At 37.0% G+C, this 20,727-nt stretch overlaps 1 protein-coding gene across 1 annotated transcript in view; it reads right to left on the bottom strand.

Moving 5' to 3' along the window:
• The window catches only part of LOC145769407 (phosphatidylinositol polyphosphate 5-phosphatase type IV-like), a 123,125-nt gene extending 103,386 nt beyond the window's left edge, over window positions 1-19,739 (bottom strand). The window contains exons 1-2 of the mRNA XM_082581042.1: window positions 19,661-19,739; window positions 9,017-9,137 (exon numbers count right to left, since the gene is read on the bottom strand). Coding sequence (XP_082437168.1) covers window positions 9,017-9,126 — 110 coding nt within the window. The 5' untranslated portion in view covers window positions 9,127-9,137; window positions 19,661-19,739. The remainder of the gene's footprint in view (window positions 1-9,016; window positions 9,138-19,660) is intronic.
• Between the last annotated feature and the right edge of the window lie 988 nt (window positions 19,740-20,727).

Below are 20,727 nucleotides of genomic sequence, written 5' to 3'. Positions count from 1 at the left end.
AAGTGTTTTGCAGAGTAGCCTTCTGCTCAAATTTCAAAATTTTACGTTGTATAATGGCTTCTGGAAAGAAAAGAAAGATTGGTGATGAAGGCAGAATGTTCCAGAAAGATCGGACAAAATTTCGAAATTTTTAGTGGCCCGCGTGTGTTATTTCTCATTTTATGTGGCCCGCAATACTAAAAAGGTTCTCCACCCCTGGTTTACAGTCTTGCAAACTCGAGGAGAAAATTAGAGTCACACTTTTGCCGGCACTCACGTAATTACTCCCCCAGAGTCCAATTAGACCCCCCCAAAGTGATATTTTTTACCTAATTAAAAAAATATAGACTCTCGCCATTATTTAAAACACGGTTGACTCTTGCTCCACTGAAGGGGAATTTGCAAGCCTGGTTTACAATTACATAGTTCGATGACGACACCAGGCAGTGGTTAACCAACGGATGCCCTGACATAAATTATAGCGACAACACGAGTGAAGAAGAATTACATAGTAAAAATATCGGATTCACTACGAGTAATGCCCACTGTGCTACTGCAAGCAATCAATGTCTGTGGTAGTATTTAATAAACATACTTTTCTGTATACTAATTATACTGATTCATGATAAGAGTACTACATACCAAACTACTTGTAGTAAAATGCTTTGAATAAATGAATAATCCCTCAATGATGTGGCAGTTATCCAAGAGAAATGTCATATTCCTTCCTGACATATCCCATGAACCAAGTATGTTACATCGCATTATCTGTATAGACGCAGCACGTTGGACATCAAGGTCTGCTTGGATATCTCCACCTTTCACACTTTCATTGGGATGACTTTCCCTTTATAAATGCTCAATTGTGTAGGTTGTATCACCATTGTTCTTCATGCAAATTCCAAGATGCCAATTTCTTTTGTTTCCATCATCCCAAATTACAATGCACGGCTCATTTATCACAACATCAACATCTTCATTCCTGGATCGTTGTGGATCAGCATCTCCCAGTTCTTGATTGTCATTGTCATATGTAAGATGCAGTGCAGTCAATATGTCTTCTTCTGATGGAATTTCTGGAAGGTCACTCACCGGGTCACATTGTTTAGTTAGAATTAAGGTCAGGTTCAGCTTCAGTTCTTCTGTATTAATCTGATTTACTTTGAACAAATTTGGTCGAGTCACTACGTCCTGTCTGGACGTGTGCTTTCGAAATGAAACTTCGGTTCGAAAAATATTTTTCAGAGAATTGTCTTCTGTAGAGTTTTGAACACATTGTTCCAATTCGACAGCAGTTGTAAAGGGACCATTTCACGATTTGCATTTGTGAAGCAAAATGTTCACATAGTCCTCAGCCCTCTGTGCAGCCCGGCATGCAGCCTCTATACAATTTTTTTTAATTGTATTTTGTTGGAGTCTCCAATTTCCTTCTCGATTGTTCATGATCTTTACCAGGGTTGAGGTTGCTTTATCAATGACTATTGCATCAGTCTGATAAAGTGCCATTTCATCTCGGATTCCTTTGGCAGTGAATATTTTGTTGGAGCAGCTTGCTGATCTTTTGGCCAATTGATCAAATTTGGCTAAGTCGCGCTCACAATCAAGATTATTGCTGGGCAAACCTTGTAGCTGTGAAGAGGCCAGTTTGTGTACTTCAGTTGCACGTGAAGAGGCACTGGTCTGCGAACCGAAACCATATTCTCTGCCGCGTTGTTTGGCAAGGTCTTTAGCTGCTCAGGAACAACAATTTTTAAATAAATGCTTTTCAACCACCAAAACGGGTTCTACAACAGAGAATGAATATGGTACGTGGTAGTCCTGGAGAATATTAGCATTGCATTCAGCCAAGGCAGTGTGCAAGTCCGGTAGTATTTGTACAAGCTCTGTTTGAGTGGTGTTTTCTACCATATTTAAAATTGGAAGTGTGAAACGGTAAGAAAACCATGCAAGCACTTTCAATCCCAACACAACAAAGTCACTCTGCAAATATATGCGCAAGCTTGCACCAATTGATTATTCGACTTTGTGCTTTCGAGCAATGACTTATATTCTGGAATGTGGTATAAGATTGTTGCTGCTGTGTATCCAAGCTTCCCGAATCTCCTCTCCTTGAATTGGCTATGCTTGTTCGATTTTCCAGATTCAGCAACGACCTTGTCAAACAATTCGAATTGTGATGACTTATGGCCATCGTTCACTGCCAGTTTAGATAGAGCTTCCAAAGCAGCAAATACAACACTCTTGCTGGACGGGAGAAATGATTTTAATGCGGGCATGTGAGCAATCAAAATCTCCCACATGTGGAGTTTTTGTTCGTATTCTAACATTACATTTAAATTACCACAATCGAAGACTTCGCGAGTATGACTGACGCAAAGCAAATGTATATGGTTTGACCCTAGCGTAGCTTAGGGTGCGGCTGATGCCCCGACCTGAAGCAAAACACCCTAACTTTTTTTTATAGGTGACACTTGGTACAAAAACAATTTTTATGAAGTTTAAGACCAATCTATTAATGTTTAGGGGGTTCAGATTTGAACTGAAAATTAAGAAATTTGGTACTTAATCGGGTTGTTTTACAGTGCTACACATACTTCATTTATCATGCTAAATTCTGTATTTAAGGTCATCTAGGCTCCACAGTTACAATGTTTGACACAGTATTATTATGTTCCATACTATTTTTTTAACAAGTAGGGTTTTGCAAGCCGACAGCCAAACACTATTATGAGAAGTAATGTGGCAACCTATTGCAAAATATGCTTGATGTAACTGCTGGATAATGCAAACTGTACCGGTACCGTATTAAGCAGTAGAACAACATAATCTGTGTATTAACCAGTATAACACACAACTTTTATTAAATGTGAGTGACTGAAATCTTTCTGGTCACTACTTGTCAACTTTACCTTGAGAATCGCTAAAAGTGGAAACATGTCTCTGTGATGTCATAACACCTTCAAAATGACTTACCACTATTCAGCTCAGTCAAATACCTCCAGTTTCAGTCTAGTACTCTAGTATGTGCTGATCATTTCTAAGGCATTGTTCCCAGGTTCAGAATAAGGTTAAATGTAAGGAGTCGTTACAGAGTCAGACTTAAGTTATTGGTTCTTCTTGCTTATGAGGCAGCAATTCAGGCAACATCTCCCAATTGTTGCATTGCAACCAGTGCAATGTTTTCATATCAGGGTTCTGATGGTCGAAACACTGGACAGTGATTTATGATGTGCTGTGCTGTTTGACATTCACCGCAAACACAGACTGGTGAGTCACACAATCCTCAGGAAAACATATCGTATTTGAAGCGACCAACACCAGTACGGATGCGATTCAAAGTCACCCATTCTTTTCTTGGCAAGTCTGAGCCAGGTGGTGCTTTAGTGTCTGGTGTGACTTGGAACTGGTTGGGCCATGATATGGTTTCCCTGCAGTTTCTCCATGACTTCATCATAAGGTCGAAGTGATCATCATAAAGTATCAAGTGTCGAGAAAAAGGGTGCCTGGAAGGCAGGCATTGACGTGTGAGCTGTTGGGTGAACTAGAGTTATTGGTTGAACTAGAGTCAGTATTGTTGGTCCTTTAATAATTTTGTTTTGTTTCTTTCCACTTCTCCTTTATCAAGACATGGATCCTAATTCCTAACCATTCTAATTGTGATAACTTAGGAATGGTGAATTACCTTAGACATTTAGTAGGCTATGCTATGTGGTGAAACATTCATAGAATCATATTTATCAATTGCAGATCACAATAAATATGTGTAGTTTGTATTCAGTTGGTAGGCTATTTAATCGAAAAAACGTTTGCTAGGCTATGTCTTCTCAAGCGCAACATGACCCTCGGTATTTTCTAATCGCTACAGTTCCCACAAAAAGATCAAAATATCAAAGGTAGCAAGTTACCAACTGACAAGCAAGTGATTTGCAGTTTCGTGGCTTATACGGAAGAACTGACAAACTCAGGTCAAAGTAATTCAAACAAGGTTGTCAGGGAGGCAGCTAATTGTATTGATTAAGGTTTTACTTGCGAGCTAACATTCCTACAGTGGTTCAAAGCAAAAAATGGCAGAAAAAATCATTTCTTTTTACAAGCAAGAATTTCAAATGCTGATGAAGATTAACAGAGACCAGAGAGACATTAGGCAAACCACTAAAAAGTATATATATTAGGGTGATTCAAACGCCTCGACCCTTTTAAATATAGCCACAAATTTTTTTACAATGGAGGTTAACTCTAAAATGAATATTGGTATCAAAATTATTGAGTAGTATTAAATTTTCACATTTGCTCTTTTCGATTGAAGTAAGAGCTCCATAATGCAAAAAAACAATTATCTCGCCTAGTTTACAAGTTCATAAATACAATTTTGTTGAAGACAAAAGTCTGGATTTGGTTTTATGTTGTCTCGAAAAATTATTTTAAATATAAACAATAAATTGCACTTGTTTGACTTATTCATATTTTTGTAAAATGCGTTTGAAATTGCCCTTATTTTTACTTTTTTCATATTTTTAAGCAAAAAACGTTCAACGCCCCTTGTTTCTAGCCTCAGAAATAAAATCTTGGTGAAGATAAAAGCCTGGATTTTGCTTTATGTTATCCAGAAAAATGTTATCAAATACACACACTCAATTGAAAATGTTCAACCTGTGTAAATTTTTGGTAAAATATATACATTTGAAAATGACCTGATGCTCACTTTTGCTCAAATTCTATTATGTGACAAACAGGTTTTAATATCATTTTACTCAGCTGTATAATATTTTAATCCCATAATATCATTTACTATATGGGTTAGTGTGGAATGTAATTGCAGTAAAGGTAGATTGCTTCAAAAAGTCAGAATGTTTAAGCAGGTAAAATACAATACAGTTGAGTTTTATCTGTCTCACAGTCACTTATTGTTACTGAATAGTTTACTTTGTGTCCAATATTTGAATAATTTGACCTATTTAACCAGAAGTTAACTTATTTACGAAATTTCGAGATTCGTGGCATTTCATTGAATCTAAATCCGTGCCAATATTCACCATGAATAATGATGACTATATCTGCATTCATGATGCTGCTAACACATTAAAAGAAACAACAGTCATCGATCTTGAAACATTGGATAAGAAGTATTTACTTTCGTGACGATTACAATAAATTAATCCAACTGACCAAATTGTATCTGAGTGAAAGAGAAAACAGTGTTAACTTTACCTTTCGACGACCAGGTGCCATTCACAAAGCTAGGTGGATGGCAAAACTGATATATGCAATTAAGATGGTTCTATTAAAAGACCAGGTGCTCAAATTGAACAAAAAAATAATTACCAGTAAAAGAATGATCAAGTTACAACGATATGTAAATTTTGGAGTGCTTGTCTATGCAAAGTATTGGTTTAAGTGTCCAAGTGCTTAAGTGTTCATGGATGCTCCAATAGACGATTTGAAATTATTCAAAGACATTCAGATGTACGATTCAGTTGATTCGAAGGCAGCAACGCCCGCGATGAATGCATTGAAACGCCACTTATGGAGCTTAACAACAGAATTTGCACCAATCATTCTATTTAGTCAAGAAATAACAGTGGAAGAAAAGGTCACTGTAGCCAAGAAGTTGTCTCTGGTCAAGAATGACCAGCAAAATGTAAGACCTCATGGTCTGGGATATGGGAAGCTCCTGTTCCCCTCGATAGATACCCTCACAAGCTCAGTATCGGATGTATCCTGTCTTATTGGTGAAGGTTCATGGATTTTCTTCCAAGCTCTGGGTGTACAAGACACTTCCTTTCTATCCGAGGATCCTGACAAATGGCCGGAACATAGATCATTCCAAGATTGTCAGAAACGAGCTAACAATATCATGGTTGTTAATGACGCCGCTGAACGAGGGGTGAAGTTGGCAACAGATTTTATTTCATCCTGTCAGGAAGAAGAAAATTTCCAAAATACTCTTCAAGTAGTTGAAGAAAATCGACAATTGGTAACAAATATCAGGAACATGGACATTAAATGCATGAATAGAATGGAAACTTCATAAACCACCATTTATTGTGTCGTGCACTGTGCATTTAAAACCACTGTATGATTTGGCTGAACTACTGTATGTCTGTATATACTGTGTGTAGGTACTAGGTACCTAATCCTCTCCTCACCTCATGTTCAAAAATGCATAGTGTTGATAGTTGAAAATATTATGATCCATTAAACATGATATCTATGGTGCAATTATATTTTTTTAAATCACAAAAAATGAAAAATTTATGGTTTTCATTCAAATTTTTGAAAAATTTAGAGCACGTATATTCATGGACATAATAATGTTTCTAGTAAAGCAAATTTTTCCCGAGAAAGTGCAAAACAAGTCTTTGGTTGAAATAAAATTCATTTTATATTGCTTTAAATATTTTATATTTACTTTAAACATTGACAGTATTTTCACTGTTTTTCACAATTTTTGGAAAACGATAAAAAGAAAAGGGCAAGTGTGAAAAGTTAATCAATCTTAAAAATTTTGATGGCAAAATACATTTCAGGTCTAGCCTCCACCATAAAAAAATTTGTGGCAGTCCCAGGCAGTTTTTGAAATTTTAAGGGGCGTTTGAATCACCCTAATATATATATACAGGAATTTCAGAAAAAACTTAGTAAAACCTTTCCTTTCTGGCCACGCAATGTAATAGAAACAATTAGCAATAAAGAAGACAGGCTATTCCTTATCAGTATGCAAGGCAACAGAGAAGCAAGTATGGCTGGAAAAGATAAAGTGTTAGAAGCAAAAGTTAAAAAGATCAGCACCAGGCGACAACAGCAAGATAGACTAGTAGCAAAGGAGGAGGCCCGAGTTAATGACATAAATAATGCTTTTGATTTAGAAGCTGAGGATGACGTGGACAACGAGCCATGCACATCTTTAATGATTTGTGGGACAGAAGAAAAACTTTTGCTTTAATTCTGCACAAATTTCAGAAATTTCATGTACAAAGTATGCAAAATTACCCCTAAATCAACACACTGGTTCTAAGTGAAACCTAAGTTGCCGTTCGCAGCATAAAAACTATAATTTGCAATGATTTACAAAAGTTAGCTGCTATCACATGAACGTATAAAAATCACTCAAATTTTTTTAAACATAAATCACTCAATTTAATGACAAAATTGAAATTTGGGAAAATCGATAATCCTCTAAAAGTTTGATTGCAATCTGGACCCCCTAGACCTTATTCAACTTTGCTGAAACTTCATATTTAAGCTTTGTACACCAAGCCTCACTCCCAAAAAAAAGTTAGGGTTGCTACGATCAAGTTTTAAATTTTACAGGGCATCAGCCGCACCCTAGGCCGTAGCTGCAATGGATTCCTCAATGTCAAGATTTTTGCTGACAGAATCTGTCATTATTGAAGTAACTTTTTCCCATAGATCAACTGGTGAAACATTTCTATTGCTTGCCAAAGACAATCGATGCATCTGCTCCACAATTAATCTTGTGATATTTTCTCTGCTTTCCACTGCAAGAGATAGAGGTCTCAATCGAAACGTTTTACCTCCACTGAACTTCATTATTATGGATGTCCAATTGTCCATTCTCCTGTAATTCTTCTTCTTCAAATATATCCTGGTTGATTGGACGACTGAGTTAATAAGCTCGTATTAACCTTGTCATTCTCGGTACAAGGTGCTTCATCATCTGAGTCACGAAACTGAAAATCGTAATCAGCGGCTGCATCACTGATTTGCTGTCTTGAATCTTCAAACAGAATGTCCACTTGTTCGCTCAAGGCCATTCAATTTTCACCATGCTTCTGGTCGAAATAAAAACTTTGTTCATCCTCCTCAAATGTTTTTGGATCAGATGTAGACTTGAGAAGGTCCAATAAATTGCAATTTTCTTTTCGCCATAATTGAAAATTTTGCCGTCTGTTTCCTTTTTTCTTTTGAACTTGAGTGCTTGAGTTCTGAAATGAGTGTTTAGTCGTTTTAATACAGTTTTCTTAGTTACAATATGGTCGCTTGTGAAGGCCTTGCACCATAAATCGTATACTGATATCGCAAACTTCCATGTAGTAGTTTTTTGCCGGTCGCCACCAAAGAATGGCGCATAGCTTGTAATTGTCAGGACGCTCTCCCACACTGTAGGCAGCTTGTCCATGAACACAAATAGAAGTTTTTCTGAATCAGGCATTTTTGAAACAGTATAATAATACCTATTCTCTGTACTTAATCCTGAAAAACAATTTGGGCACTGATTAATAACTGCGCTACTTTTCTCAGGACTGCACTTGGCTTTTTGGACTGAAATCTGGGACTTTTCATGGTGTACAATCCGAAACACTGTTTTTGCCGGCACTGCCTGGAAAATAACTCAAATGACCCAGTTGAGGTCTTAAAACAATCAGCTGAACATACTGAATAACTTGAAGGTGTCACCAATTGACTTTGAGATACCCCATATGTATACTAGCCTACCCCAATTTAAAAATGGGCTCTCACCGAATGGGGAACTCACCAAATCGAACTCACCGAATCGGACTCACCGAATCGGACTTACCGAATCGGACTCACAGAAACGGACTCTCCGAAACAGGCCATTCCGTCTGATGCAAGAATAGGTTTCATCCTCAACAATAGAACACTAGTTCAAATACTTGAAGTTAAGTTTGCCTGAATATTGTTGTTGAATGGGCATCTTTGCAACCACCTCTACACTATCGACGCTGTATTTCATTTGGCTCGCGCATGTAAAGCGGTTTTCAACCCTGCTCTAAAGGATGATTTAAAAAAAATCAAGCGAAAACACATCACAATATCCATTAAGAGGTTGAGAATAATGAATACTGTTGAGAATACACTTCCCTACTTCAATTAAAACTGCAAAACAGACTGTGCCAAAACAGTATTTTTAGTCAATAGTTGTTTGCTCACGAACCTTGTGAAATCAATAACTTTGATATCAACACCTGAAGTAAAATTGCTTGAACCTTAAACTTTGAAAACACCTATATTTATCACAGTGTGACTTGCATAGTTGCACTAGAGCACTACATACTGGTCAGGAGTTGCTTCCTGGATGCCAACAACATATATATCTTGGAGGAGGTCCTCTTCGGCTGGAAGCAAAAAATCATCAATGTTTTCGGGAAGCTTGCACTTTTGCATATTCCATGTTCCTACAAATGAAACAACAACGGCTGGGACAATAAAATTTATAATCGCACAATGCACATTTTAGAAAAGCAACAATATTTACTCAATTACCTAAAAATTAATTAGTGGTAAAAAACAATCAGAGATCAATGATACATCAGTAACTATATTGCAAATTGCAACACAGGAATAGAAAAACTATACTCTTGGGTGCCAAACTACACTTTGCTTAGAATTATTACAAGTATGTGATACATTGAAAAAACAAAAACTGGAACATATCTCTTTGACTTGTGAATTGATGGCAAATGTGCACCTCACAAACAGAGACAAAGAAATAAAAATATGGTAAAGGCCTACAAGTACAGTGTGGAATTCAATAGCACTGAAGAAGAAAACAAATTAGCAGGCCTCGAAATTCATGGCAGACATGTGACATGTGACGTCCATGGGAAGTACCATCTAGATCGGTCATATTTGTCCGCCGAGAAATAACACAGAACCAGCGATACAAATTGTCATTACATAGCATGAACAATTGTTGCGAGTATACTGACAAATAAATCTAGCCTGAGCAGTGGTGAGCAACTAACACTAATGTTAGTTAATATTAGTGTTGATAACATACCATATTTACTTGGTTGAAAACAGTCCCTTATAATTTTTATTCCTCAAGGCAGGCCTCGAAATTCACGGCGGACATGTCCGCCGTCACAGCATGTAATGTCCATGGGAAGTACCATCTAGATCGGTCATAAATGTCCGCCGAGAAATAACACAGAACCAGCGATACAAATTGTCATTACATAGCATGAACAATTGTTGCGAGTATACTGCAATTTCCCGCACATTCTAGCGCGCATCTAGAAAAGGTGAATACTGGTACTGTATCCCTTAGCTTCCATTCAAGCAGGAAAACTTTCGATTTTTATGTTGCTTCAACGATTGATGACATTGAATCAGCGTAACAAAGGTGAATTCTTCGCTAAGAATCGATGGTAGTACGAGAACGGTCTAATCAGCGCAACTTAGTTCAAGGTTTACGTCACAATGTCTGGCTTTGATCTCCGACTAATATTGATAAGGAAAGGTTGGTTACAAAATTAGATTACCGGTATACGAGTAGGCTATTACAGCAAGATGTAACAAAATTTGTTAAGCTTTGGTATTACAGTAAGAAAGCAAAGGTCCAGGGAAAATTCACTTTCGCTCACATGACACGCAAAAATACACTTAAAGAAAAGAGCCTAGTGATACTTTGCACAGCAGAAAATCGTAATATTAGTGTAGAAGTTTTCCGACTCGTGCCCAAATCATTGTGACGCAAGAAGCCACACGACCTCGTTCGGTGGAAGTTAATCAGTTAAGCGGCGTATTGAGCAGCTACACGGCGCTTTGACTCTTCAAGCACAAGTCGTTAATCTGATGAAATCCTTTCAAAGTAATTTGCTGAAATTTTAAAAATCCTTCTAAACCGTACTATAGGCGTCTAGGGTGCGACTGATGCCCCGACCTGAATCAAAACACCCTAACTTTTTTTTATAGGTGACACTTGGTACAAAAACAATATTTATGAAGTTTAAGACCAATCTATAAATGTTTAGGGGGTCCAGATTTGAATTGAAAATTGAGAAATTGGGTACTTAATTGCCATAATCAGGTAGTTTTACACTGCTACATAGTCCTTCATTTATCATGGTAAATTCTGTATTTAAGGGGATCCATTATTATGTTCCATACTATTTTTTAACAAGTAAGGTTTTGCAAGCAGACAGCCAAACACTATTTTGAGAAGTAATGTGACAACCTATTGCAAAATATGCTTGATGTATTTGCTGGAGAATGCAAGTATTAAGCAGTAGAACAACATAGTCTGTGTATTAACCAGTACAACACACAACTTTTATTAAATGTGAGTGACTGAAATCTTTCTGGTCACTACTTGTCAGCTTTACCTTGAGAATCGCTAAAAGTGGAAACATGCCTATGTGATGTCATAATACCTTCAAAATGACTTCCACTGTTTAGCTCAGTCAAATACCTCCAGTTTCAGTCTAGTAAGTGCAAATCATTTCTAAGGCATTGTTCCCAAGTTCAGAAAAAGTTAAATGTAAGGAGTCGTTGCAGAGTCAGACTTAAATTATTGGTTGAACTAGAGCACTTCTCCTATATCAAGACAAGGCTCCTAACCATTTTAATTGTGATAACTTAGGAATGTGAAATATTCATAGAATTGTATTTATCAATTGCAGAATACAGTCCAGAATCAATACGTGTAGTTTGTATTCAGTTGGTAGGCTATTTAATCGAAAAAAGTTTGCTAGGCTACCGGTATGTCTTCTCATGCACAACATGACCCTCGGTATGTTCTACTCGCTACGGTTACCACAAAAGCAGATCAAGGTATCAAACGTAGCAAGTTACCAACCTACAAGCAAGTGATATTCAAATTAATTCAAACAATTTTATCAGGAAGGCAGGTAATTACAGTAAAGTTGAACAAGTTTTTACTTGTGAGCTAACGTTTCTACAGTTGCAAAGAAAAAAATGTCAGAAAAAATAATTTCTTTTTACAAGCAAGAATTTCAAATGAAGATTAAGAGAGACAAAGGCAAACCACTAAAATATATACAGGAATTTCAGAAAAAGCTTAGCAAAACCTTTCCTTTCTGGCCACGCAATGTAATGAAAAAAATAGCAATGAAGAAGACATGCTATTCCTTATCAGTATGCATTATACAAGACAACCGGGAAGCAAGTATGGCTGGAAAAGATAGAGTGTTTGAAGCAAAAGTTAAAAAGATCAGTACCAGGCGACAACAGCAAGATAGATGAGTAGCAAAGGAGGAGACCCGAGTTAATGGCATAAATAATGCCATTGATTTAGAAGCTGAGGATGACGTGGACAACGAGCCATGCACAATGTGCATTGCACATCTTCAATGATTTGTGAGATAGAGGAAAAACGCTCTCATGAAAGAGATCAAAAACAGGAACAGCCATGTTCTTTCCTCATGACATAATGAAATCTCCAGGATTAGTTTCTGCAGAAACAGCATTACACCAACTGCCTTATCTCTTACTCTCCATTTTATGGTTCAAGGCTGTTCTGGAGATGCTTTGAAGCTAAATCTCCATCCACCTCAGTCACCCAGATACAGAGTTGAAACAGCGCAACATATTTCAGAAAAAATTCTCTCCGCGTGGTCACCACCTGCTGTTGGTGCTGTACATTGGGATGGAAAGCTTCTGGAGACTTTAACCAGCAAGTAGAAGCAAGATGAAAATCTCCGAGTTTTGATATCTGGCATCGGCATTAAATTGTTGGGTATTCCAGTAATTATTTCAACCCATTCAAGAGAAACAGCTGGAGCACTTGTGTCCAAAGTTACTATGCAGTTGCTTGAAGATTAGCATTGCAAAGATTTTGTTACATCTCTTGTTTTTGACACAACAAGCTGTAATACAGGGCATTAAAACTGGTGGTTGTATACAACTTCAAGAAGATATAGGTCGCCCCTTACTTTAGGCTGCATGTAGGCACCATGTGGGTGAAATAATTCTTTTTAAGGTGAAAACCGGTGGTGAAATGATATGCAATTATGTATCATAGAGTACTGAAACACAAATGTTAGAATGTCACTTCGTAATATCTAAATTTTAACTCAAAAGCAACAAAGGAGTGCTTATATTAAATTAAATTATGGTTAAAGCCTACACAGCGCTGTGGTAAATGGCATTAAAAGTATAAAACACTGATTTTCTAGTGTCAGTTATGGTTTGTTCTGAACAGAGTATTCATTCAAAGAATTTGCAATCCAAAGACACCATTTTTGAAAGTTTTTGCAAAGTATGCTTCACAAATTTTGCCTAAACTTAGAAAGTTTGCCAAAATTCTGCAAAAATTTCAGAAATTCCATTGCACGAAGTATGTAAAATTACTCCTAAATTGACACACTGGTTCTAAGTGAAATCTAAGCTGCTGTTCACAGCATAAAAACTATAATTTGCAATAATTTACAAAAATTAGCTGGTATCACATGAACAATGAACATATAAAAATCACTCAAATTTTTTTTTAAACATAAATCACTCAATTTAATGTCAAAATTGAAATTTGGGAAAATTGATAATCCTATAAAAGTTTGATTGCAATCTGGACCCCCTAGACGTTATTTATTTTTGCTGAAACTTCATATTTAAGCTTTGTACACCAAGCCTCACTTCCAAAAAAAAGTTAGGGTTGCTACAATCAAGTTTTAAATTTTACGGGGCATCAGCCGCACCCTAGTATATACCTACAGTCCTACAGTTCTGAAATGGCGAAGAATTATTAAGATAAAGTGGTAAAGCATGATGATCGACGCTAAAACTGGTGTGTCCACCATGAAACTTAATTTGTCCGCCAAGATAGCTGCTCAGACCGGATACGTTTGTCCACCTTCAACAAAACCGAATTTCGAGGCCTGATTTAGTTTTAGAAAAGCTTACTGAAAATGAGTTACTATTTTGTCTTCAAGACATAAATTATGTATCAAAAACAATTTAATGACAACGTAGAAACGGTAATCCATAAGTTGTGAAAAAAGGGCACTTGAACTAATATCTATATGAAGAGCCCAGTTCCAAAACCGCTTAGGCGCCATTTTTACCAAAATTGAGTTTAGAGTGTCATTAGGTAGAGTATTACCATAGGTACCTACTATCCATTCCTTTTTATCCAAAACCTTCTCTTTCTGCTTCAAATTCGACACTAAAAATTGCGTTTTCTTCCAAAACCGCTTACGCGCCATCACACTTTGTTTCCAAAACCACTTGTATCCACAATTAACCAATCATATTAAGCCATTGTATCACGTGACATATCGCTGATTGTTAAACCGTTTTCGTCATTGTTTCGTGATAAGCAGCAGCATAGGCGCCGACTTTTCAAAAAACCTTGGGCGGCGAGAAAGGTGATGACGTCATAACCATAACGCTATTTTGCTCAATTAAAATAGTCTTTGATTAAGCTTACTGTCTTGTTTATATTGACACCTAGGTCTCAAGCCGAATTTATTAGAACTGCTGCTTGAAACGATTAGTTTTACGCATGCAGTAGCCTACGTCTAGTAAAAATTTTGAGATTGTTAGCTCATAATTGGAACAGTTGGAAAACAAGCCGATTTATTTCCTTTTCGTGGGAGTGAATAACAACAATCAAGACAGTGAAGTTATATATTACGAAATAAAACGCAAAAAAATCATGATCTCAAGCAGAGTGGAAACCCGCTATGAGTTTTATTAGCTTCGTTTTGCTAATTACTTACCTTCAAAGCGTTAACAATGGAGAAGTGTTTTCTCTTATGTTTTTTATCTAAAGTTTTTATAGTCTTTTATCGAATCCCGTATATACTCGAGTATAGGTCGAGATGTTCACAAGTGATTTTCATCTCAAAAAGACAGGTTCAACTTATACACGGGACAAGCTCGGCAGTTTTCAAAATGAACACATTTTTGCTGTGGCAAAATCATTGCCAACGTAGATTACGGAGTGTGCAATGGCATCGGTGGAATTAAAAGTTTTGAATACGATTATTTGCAGTGACTCAAACTTAATTTTCAAATGTAATGATTTCTATCAATTTTAAACTTTATGCACTTGTTGAGCAATATGCAAAGCTCAAAAGACAAAACAGAAAGAGCTGCTTTAAGAAATCAAATTTTTATTTTTGCGTGTAGGATATAATCGTTCTAATTACGTAACATTCCATGATCGTGGAAGTCGATGTTAAACCTTAGCAGCTGCATAAAACAATGATGTCAGGTTAGTTAGGTGATAATAGCGGTAAGAGACGTTGTTAATGCAAGCAATATCTGCGACCAAGTTAAACACCTTTTCTTATATCGGTTTTCGATTTAATTCTCACACATCGTGAAAAAAACAATGCGTTCTGTTGAATCATAATTGATCTCACAGCGGGAAGACCTCATTGAAAATTGCGCGTCTAATTTAGCTGGTTTACTTAATATTGCAGTGAATAGTTACGTGACTATTCCAGCAGCGTAAGTTACTCTACCTTCTACTTTGAAATTTCCATACCGTATGAGAAAGCCATGCGATCAGCTGCTGTTTTGCGGGCAAGAGCAACGTAGGCTATATTTCGGTTTCGGCATTCTTTAAGTCTGTTTAAATGATCTAAATCTCTTTCGCAAAGTGCTTTATCTTTGAAACACCACTTGTAATAACCATTTTTGTTGCCCCTCAACCATAAATTTACGGGGGGCGCCGCCCCCCGGCCCCGCTGGAAGTCGGCGCGTATGAGCAGCAGTGTTACCATTTGGCAAATTTCACTACCAAATTCGAGATTTGGCAGAATTTTACGTTGTTTAGCAGTAAAATTTTGAGTTGGCAGAATTTTGGCAAACATTTTTGGTGAGTTGACAGTCAGTCTCTGGCAGAGATGGGCAAGATCACCAGTATTGGTGATCTTGAAGATCAAGATCACCAAGAATAGGTGATCTTGAAGATCAAGATCACTAACCTATGTGATCTTGAAGATCAAGATCAAGATCGTGATCTTGAAGATCAAGATCACTTTTTGTGTACTTGAAAAAAAATGAAGTTTTTGATCTATGATGTTGCAAAAAATAATTGCTATAAGCAACCTGGGTAAAGGTATATAGTTGGTATTGCTAACCTTTACTTTTAACTACTCGATTGCTGGCCTAAGAATTGTAATAAGTTAGTGACTATTGCTATTAGGCCTATCAATTGTTGACGTAGTTTGCGTAGAATCGCAACGTCACACCCAAGGCCGAGGTTAATTACAGTAGTTCTGAAAAAATCGCAAAATTTGCAATCAGTTTTATACTTTTTATTTATAATAAATAAATAAAAATGAACTTTGAACTGCATCATTTTTTACCAAATTTTTGTCTGGTTCATGTGGGAGTTTTTATTCGTGGTAGGCTGCTAAGTAGTTTTAACTTTCACTGTATTATGTCAATGTTTATTGCACCATTTAACCATCTGGCAACCTTGATACTGTTGTCCGCTATCAGAAAAGTTCAGAGGTTTGCGGTCAGACAAACCGCTCCATACTCAGACCCTAAACAAGTCTTGGTCTGGTTGCTTTGCTGCAATATACCACTTTACATGACCAAAGTCGGCTAGAGTCCAGATTTTTTACAACACCATTCTAGACTTTTGAAACATCTAAAATTGGGTCAAAGAAAGCAAACATTTCTTTAAAATTCACACATGGAAATTGTGAACAAAGTTAAATCGTTTTTTATTATACGTCAACATAAAGTACACGGAAGTTGACTTCTTTATTATGACCAACACAGAAAACTTTTTCAATTTTGAAATGGCAACACTGACCAGATTTGATGCAGACTTTAAAGTTTAAATCGTCTTTTGTAGGACACATATCATATTAACAGTGGCTTAATGTTAGTAGTTGCCACTAACTACTTTGTACAGTACGAGTTCTAAAAAAATGCCTCTATCTAGGAAGTAAAAATCAATTTTAAAGTGATCTTGATCTTATTGTTCTTCAAGATCAAGATCACACAAAAAAAAGTGATCTTAGATCAAGATCAAGATCACCAAAAAACAAGTGATCTTCTAGATCACTTGTGATCTTCAAGATCAAGATCACGCCCATCTCTGGTCTCTGGTCAGTTTGGCAAAATTTGAAATTTGTTTGGTAGTTTGAAGCATCTACTATCTGGCAACACTGATAAGCACTGTTGTAGGCTTGCAGCCTATTGTTGCAGTTACCAACGGTGCTTAGGCTGCTTAGTAGCCTACTTGAGCTTTATAACTGTGTTTTTTTGCTTTGTTTAAAGTGGATTTGGATTGTGGTGATGAATTAGTGGTGGTCAGCTTGGAAAAATGGTTTCAAAACTTGGTTTCTTTCATTCTGGCAATTTTTATTCTCCAGTTTATTTCCAAAACCGCTTATATCCACATTTCTAATTTTATAAAAAGGCGATTCTAAGCCTTCTAATATTCCTTAGATCTGGACAAACGTCATGGCTCAATTCAGTAGGTAGTTATACATCGTTAGAAATCAAAAGCGCATTACATTTACCAAGCGAAACTGTCATAAACGTTTTTCGTGGTTTTCTCAAAATCACCGAAAGTGGATGTAAGCGGTTTTGGAAACAAGCTCTTCATATGTCAATTAAATGAGTGATTTTTGAAATGTTTACGGCCTACCAGGGCTGCGATTTTTGCCTTTTTTGGTGACGAGGTCACTCGACACGCGCCATCACTATTCGACAAACGCCGTGCCTTACGGAAAAAAAGGAAAATAAAAAGGAAAAAAAAACTGGGAGAGGACTAAACGTCGTCAGGTCGAGGAACAATCGGGGGGGGGGGGCATCACGTGATGCAATCATAAGAGTACTGACTTACGTAAACTTTCTTGCGCCAGGTACTTCAAAGCAAGGTCTAAAAGTGACGCTTCACATGAGAAACTTCCAAGGCGTCAGCGCCGCCATTTTGAACACTGCGGGATAATGCTTTGATCGAAGTTCTAACGCCTGGCATCAAACATTTCGCCACACACGTTTTGTGCTATTCGACACAACGGGTTTCTTTTATAGATAAAATAACCGAAGTAGGCTACTTTAATTGTCAACGTGTTTGCAAGTTTGTATTTATGTCTGACTTATGCACTTGTTGTTCCAAGCTTGCAGAAATGTTTTGCAATGTGAATAAAGAATAGTAGACAGATAAACACGGTTGCAACTTGACTTCCATCCACTAAAAGGGTTTATGTGAATACGTAATGGGCGATATTGCATTTGCATATACAAAAGCACACTTTAACCCAGCTGGCAAAACCCGTCGTTTTCACATTGATTCAACGTCTGCAGACGTTGAATCGAAAAAAACGAGAAGCGAAAAATATACTAGAGTAGTCTATCACGAGTCACGACCGCACTGTTTCATTTGTAGTGATGTAATAATACGAAAAGTAGCGATACGCATGCTGTTACGTTAAATAACTCAGGGGAAAAGTTAATTTTGGGTTGATTCAACGTTCGAGTCAGCACAAATCTATTTAATTTTCCTGGCGGGTTACATTGCGTACCCAGGCAGCAAAAATCATCATTTTTACATTGATTCAACGTCTACTCTCTACAGACGTGAAGTCAATGCAAAAATAACGAACTTTGCTGCCTGTAACAATGCATGAAGAAATTTACGTTTGTTTTACATTAATTCGACATCTAGCGACTTTGAATTATCATAAAATAACGTTAATTGTTCAACCAGGTACCGGTAACAAATTAATATCTCACTGCGAGATGATTGCCTCGATTTACGTGTACACTAACATAATTTCGGCACAATTGAGATACTGCGAGCAAACACGAGTCTGTTTGATAAAAAACTAGCTGTCAGAATCGGAATCATAAGATGCTGTATGGGAGGATGAAGCTGTCGCATCGTCACTGGAATACTTGAAGACGCAAAACTGCCGGTTCATGAACGCGCAATGCCACATGATCAGAAGCATTATTTTTCTTTTCTGCCGAAGAACCGTTTATCTAATTTCGTATTACTTTTTTGACTTGACCCCTTTAGCTTTTCTAATTCTGATTTGTTTCCGTCATAAAATTCTTTATAAATTTTGCAAAATACCACACTAACTTTTCCTTCTGTTTGATAATCTATAGCAGGTAAATTCCACTTTTTAACTGTATCTTCTTTCACGATGATTTATATTTGCAACGACACCGGTAAACAATAAGCATATGATGAAAAAATAACATTTGCGTAACAATTAAGCCAGTATTCATAAGGTAGCAAACTTTTTACAGTTCACAAGAGCAATGTCAGCGCATAAAATAGCTTGCGTGATGTTCTGGGCTACCGCCGTGTAACACGCCGGAATGGCCGTTTCAGTGAGTCCGATGCGGTGAGTCCGATCCCTTAACGGGGAATTTTTTCAATTTTTTTTTTAAATTATTGGGTACCGTAGCCTAATTATCATTGACGTTTTAGGGTTAGGGGTTAGAGGTTAGGAACTCACCGAATTGGACTCACCGAATAGTAGCAAACCCGTGACACGCGATGAAGAAGCGCATAAAATTTCGTTTGATTAAACATTAAAGCATACGGCAATTGTCGCAGCAATCCAAGGTATGTTGATTTGGTGACGGCAATGCTTTTGCCGTCGTAGATGGAATCACTCAACCAGCGTGTGATTAAAAACTTAAAGTAAGTGACTCTGATACCACACAACTTGTGCGGTAACTCGCGGCCAAACGCTTATAATCTGACTCTTGTGACGTCATATTACTAATACTATTCGACAAACAAGCGTAGAATTTTTGGTCGTTCGACAAGAAAGAAAAAATCGCAGCCCTGCGGCCTACTCTCTAAAATGTCGTCGATAATTTGAACCATACAAGAATATCAGATCACACCATGCAACTCATCACTTTCCTCCTATTTAAGTTTTCTTGCTTGTACAGTACACCGTATACTTTTCACATTAGTTTAACTCTCAAAAAACACATTTTTATAATTCAAATCTCGTACCAACAAAGAGATGCAAATGTCCATCAGGAAAACATCGCTTGAATTCATCAACACCAGACGTTGATAAAGGGTTTGTCACAATTCCCACGAGATAGTTTCTAAAAGTGTATAATTTCAAAAACTGTCTTTTTTAGTGGATGGTATGCAGTGCACTTTCCCTATAACAAAAGTTGAAAAAACTATAACAATATTTAAAAAACAACAGTTTTGTTAATGCACTGCAGTAGAAACCGCCTAAGTCAACAGCTGCTGACTCGACATTCCACCTAAGCCGATGCTTTTTTCCTGGTCCCGACAAAACGCCATTAGTTTCGTATGATACTGCTTCTGTTCAAATAAACTTTAATCAATATAAACTCCTGTTTCAATTTCCAAAGGTTTACAAAAGTTGCGAGTAAAATAATTTTTTGACGATGTAGACGAAATCGGTTAGTAGTAGGCTATACTGCTTAAACGTATCAATCGGTTATTTGAATCAAAACCTGAAATCCCAAACCAAATCCAATCTAATGTTAAGTAAAAACATTGGTTAAGCGCATACCGCTTAAAAGAATAAGTCGGATAAAAGCATCAGGATTTGCTTCTAGTTTGCATACTTCATTCATTTAATCGTATAATTGTACCCGTTAGCGAAAAGAGAATGTCTCTTTTTCGCTTCGCATAATTGCTTGCAATGTTCAAAGGCGAAATGAAGGAAAGGTGAGACAGACGCATGCACTCAAAACAAAGACAAGTGTCTGTAATCCCAGGCCATAATCTTATGTGCTAGACATCGCACTACAAAGAACCAATTTTCGCACAGCTGGGCTTCATTAAAACAAAAGAGCACACAAAAGGAATTATCACACTAAAGTAGTTTAAATGCTTTTGATGTCATCCGTCCGGCGACTGGCCTTCCAAGGAATGGATATGGACGAATTATTTCGGCTTAAGAGGGAAGTGTTGGAAAGCATGTCTAAAAGTTTTTACCAGAAAACTTTGGAGAATTTTTTTTAAATTGCTGAAAAAAGTAGCCTACTGTTGTTAAATGCAGTGCATAATTTCATTTGTGCAGTTTCGTTCAGTTG

Source organism: Aplidium turbinatum, chromosome 4 (assembly GCF_918807975.1).
Source record: "Aplidium turbinatum chromosome 4, kaAplTurb1.1, whole genome shotgun sequence".
Lineage (NCBI taxonomy): Eukaryota > Metazoa > Chordata > Ascidiacea > Aplousobranchia > Polyclinidae > Aplidium > Aplidium turbinatum.
Note: the sequence above shows the minus strand (reverse complement) of the source record. Positions and strands in the feature narration are given on the sequence as shown.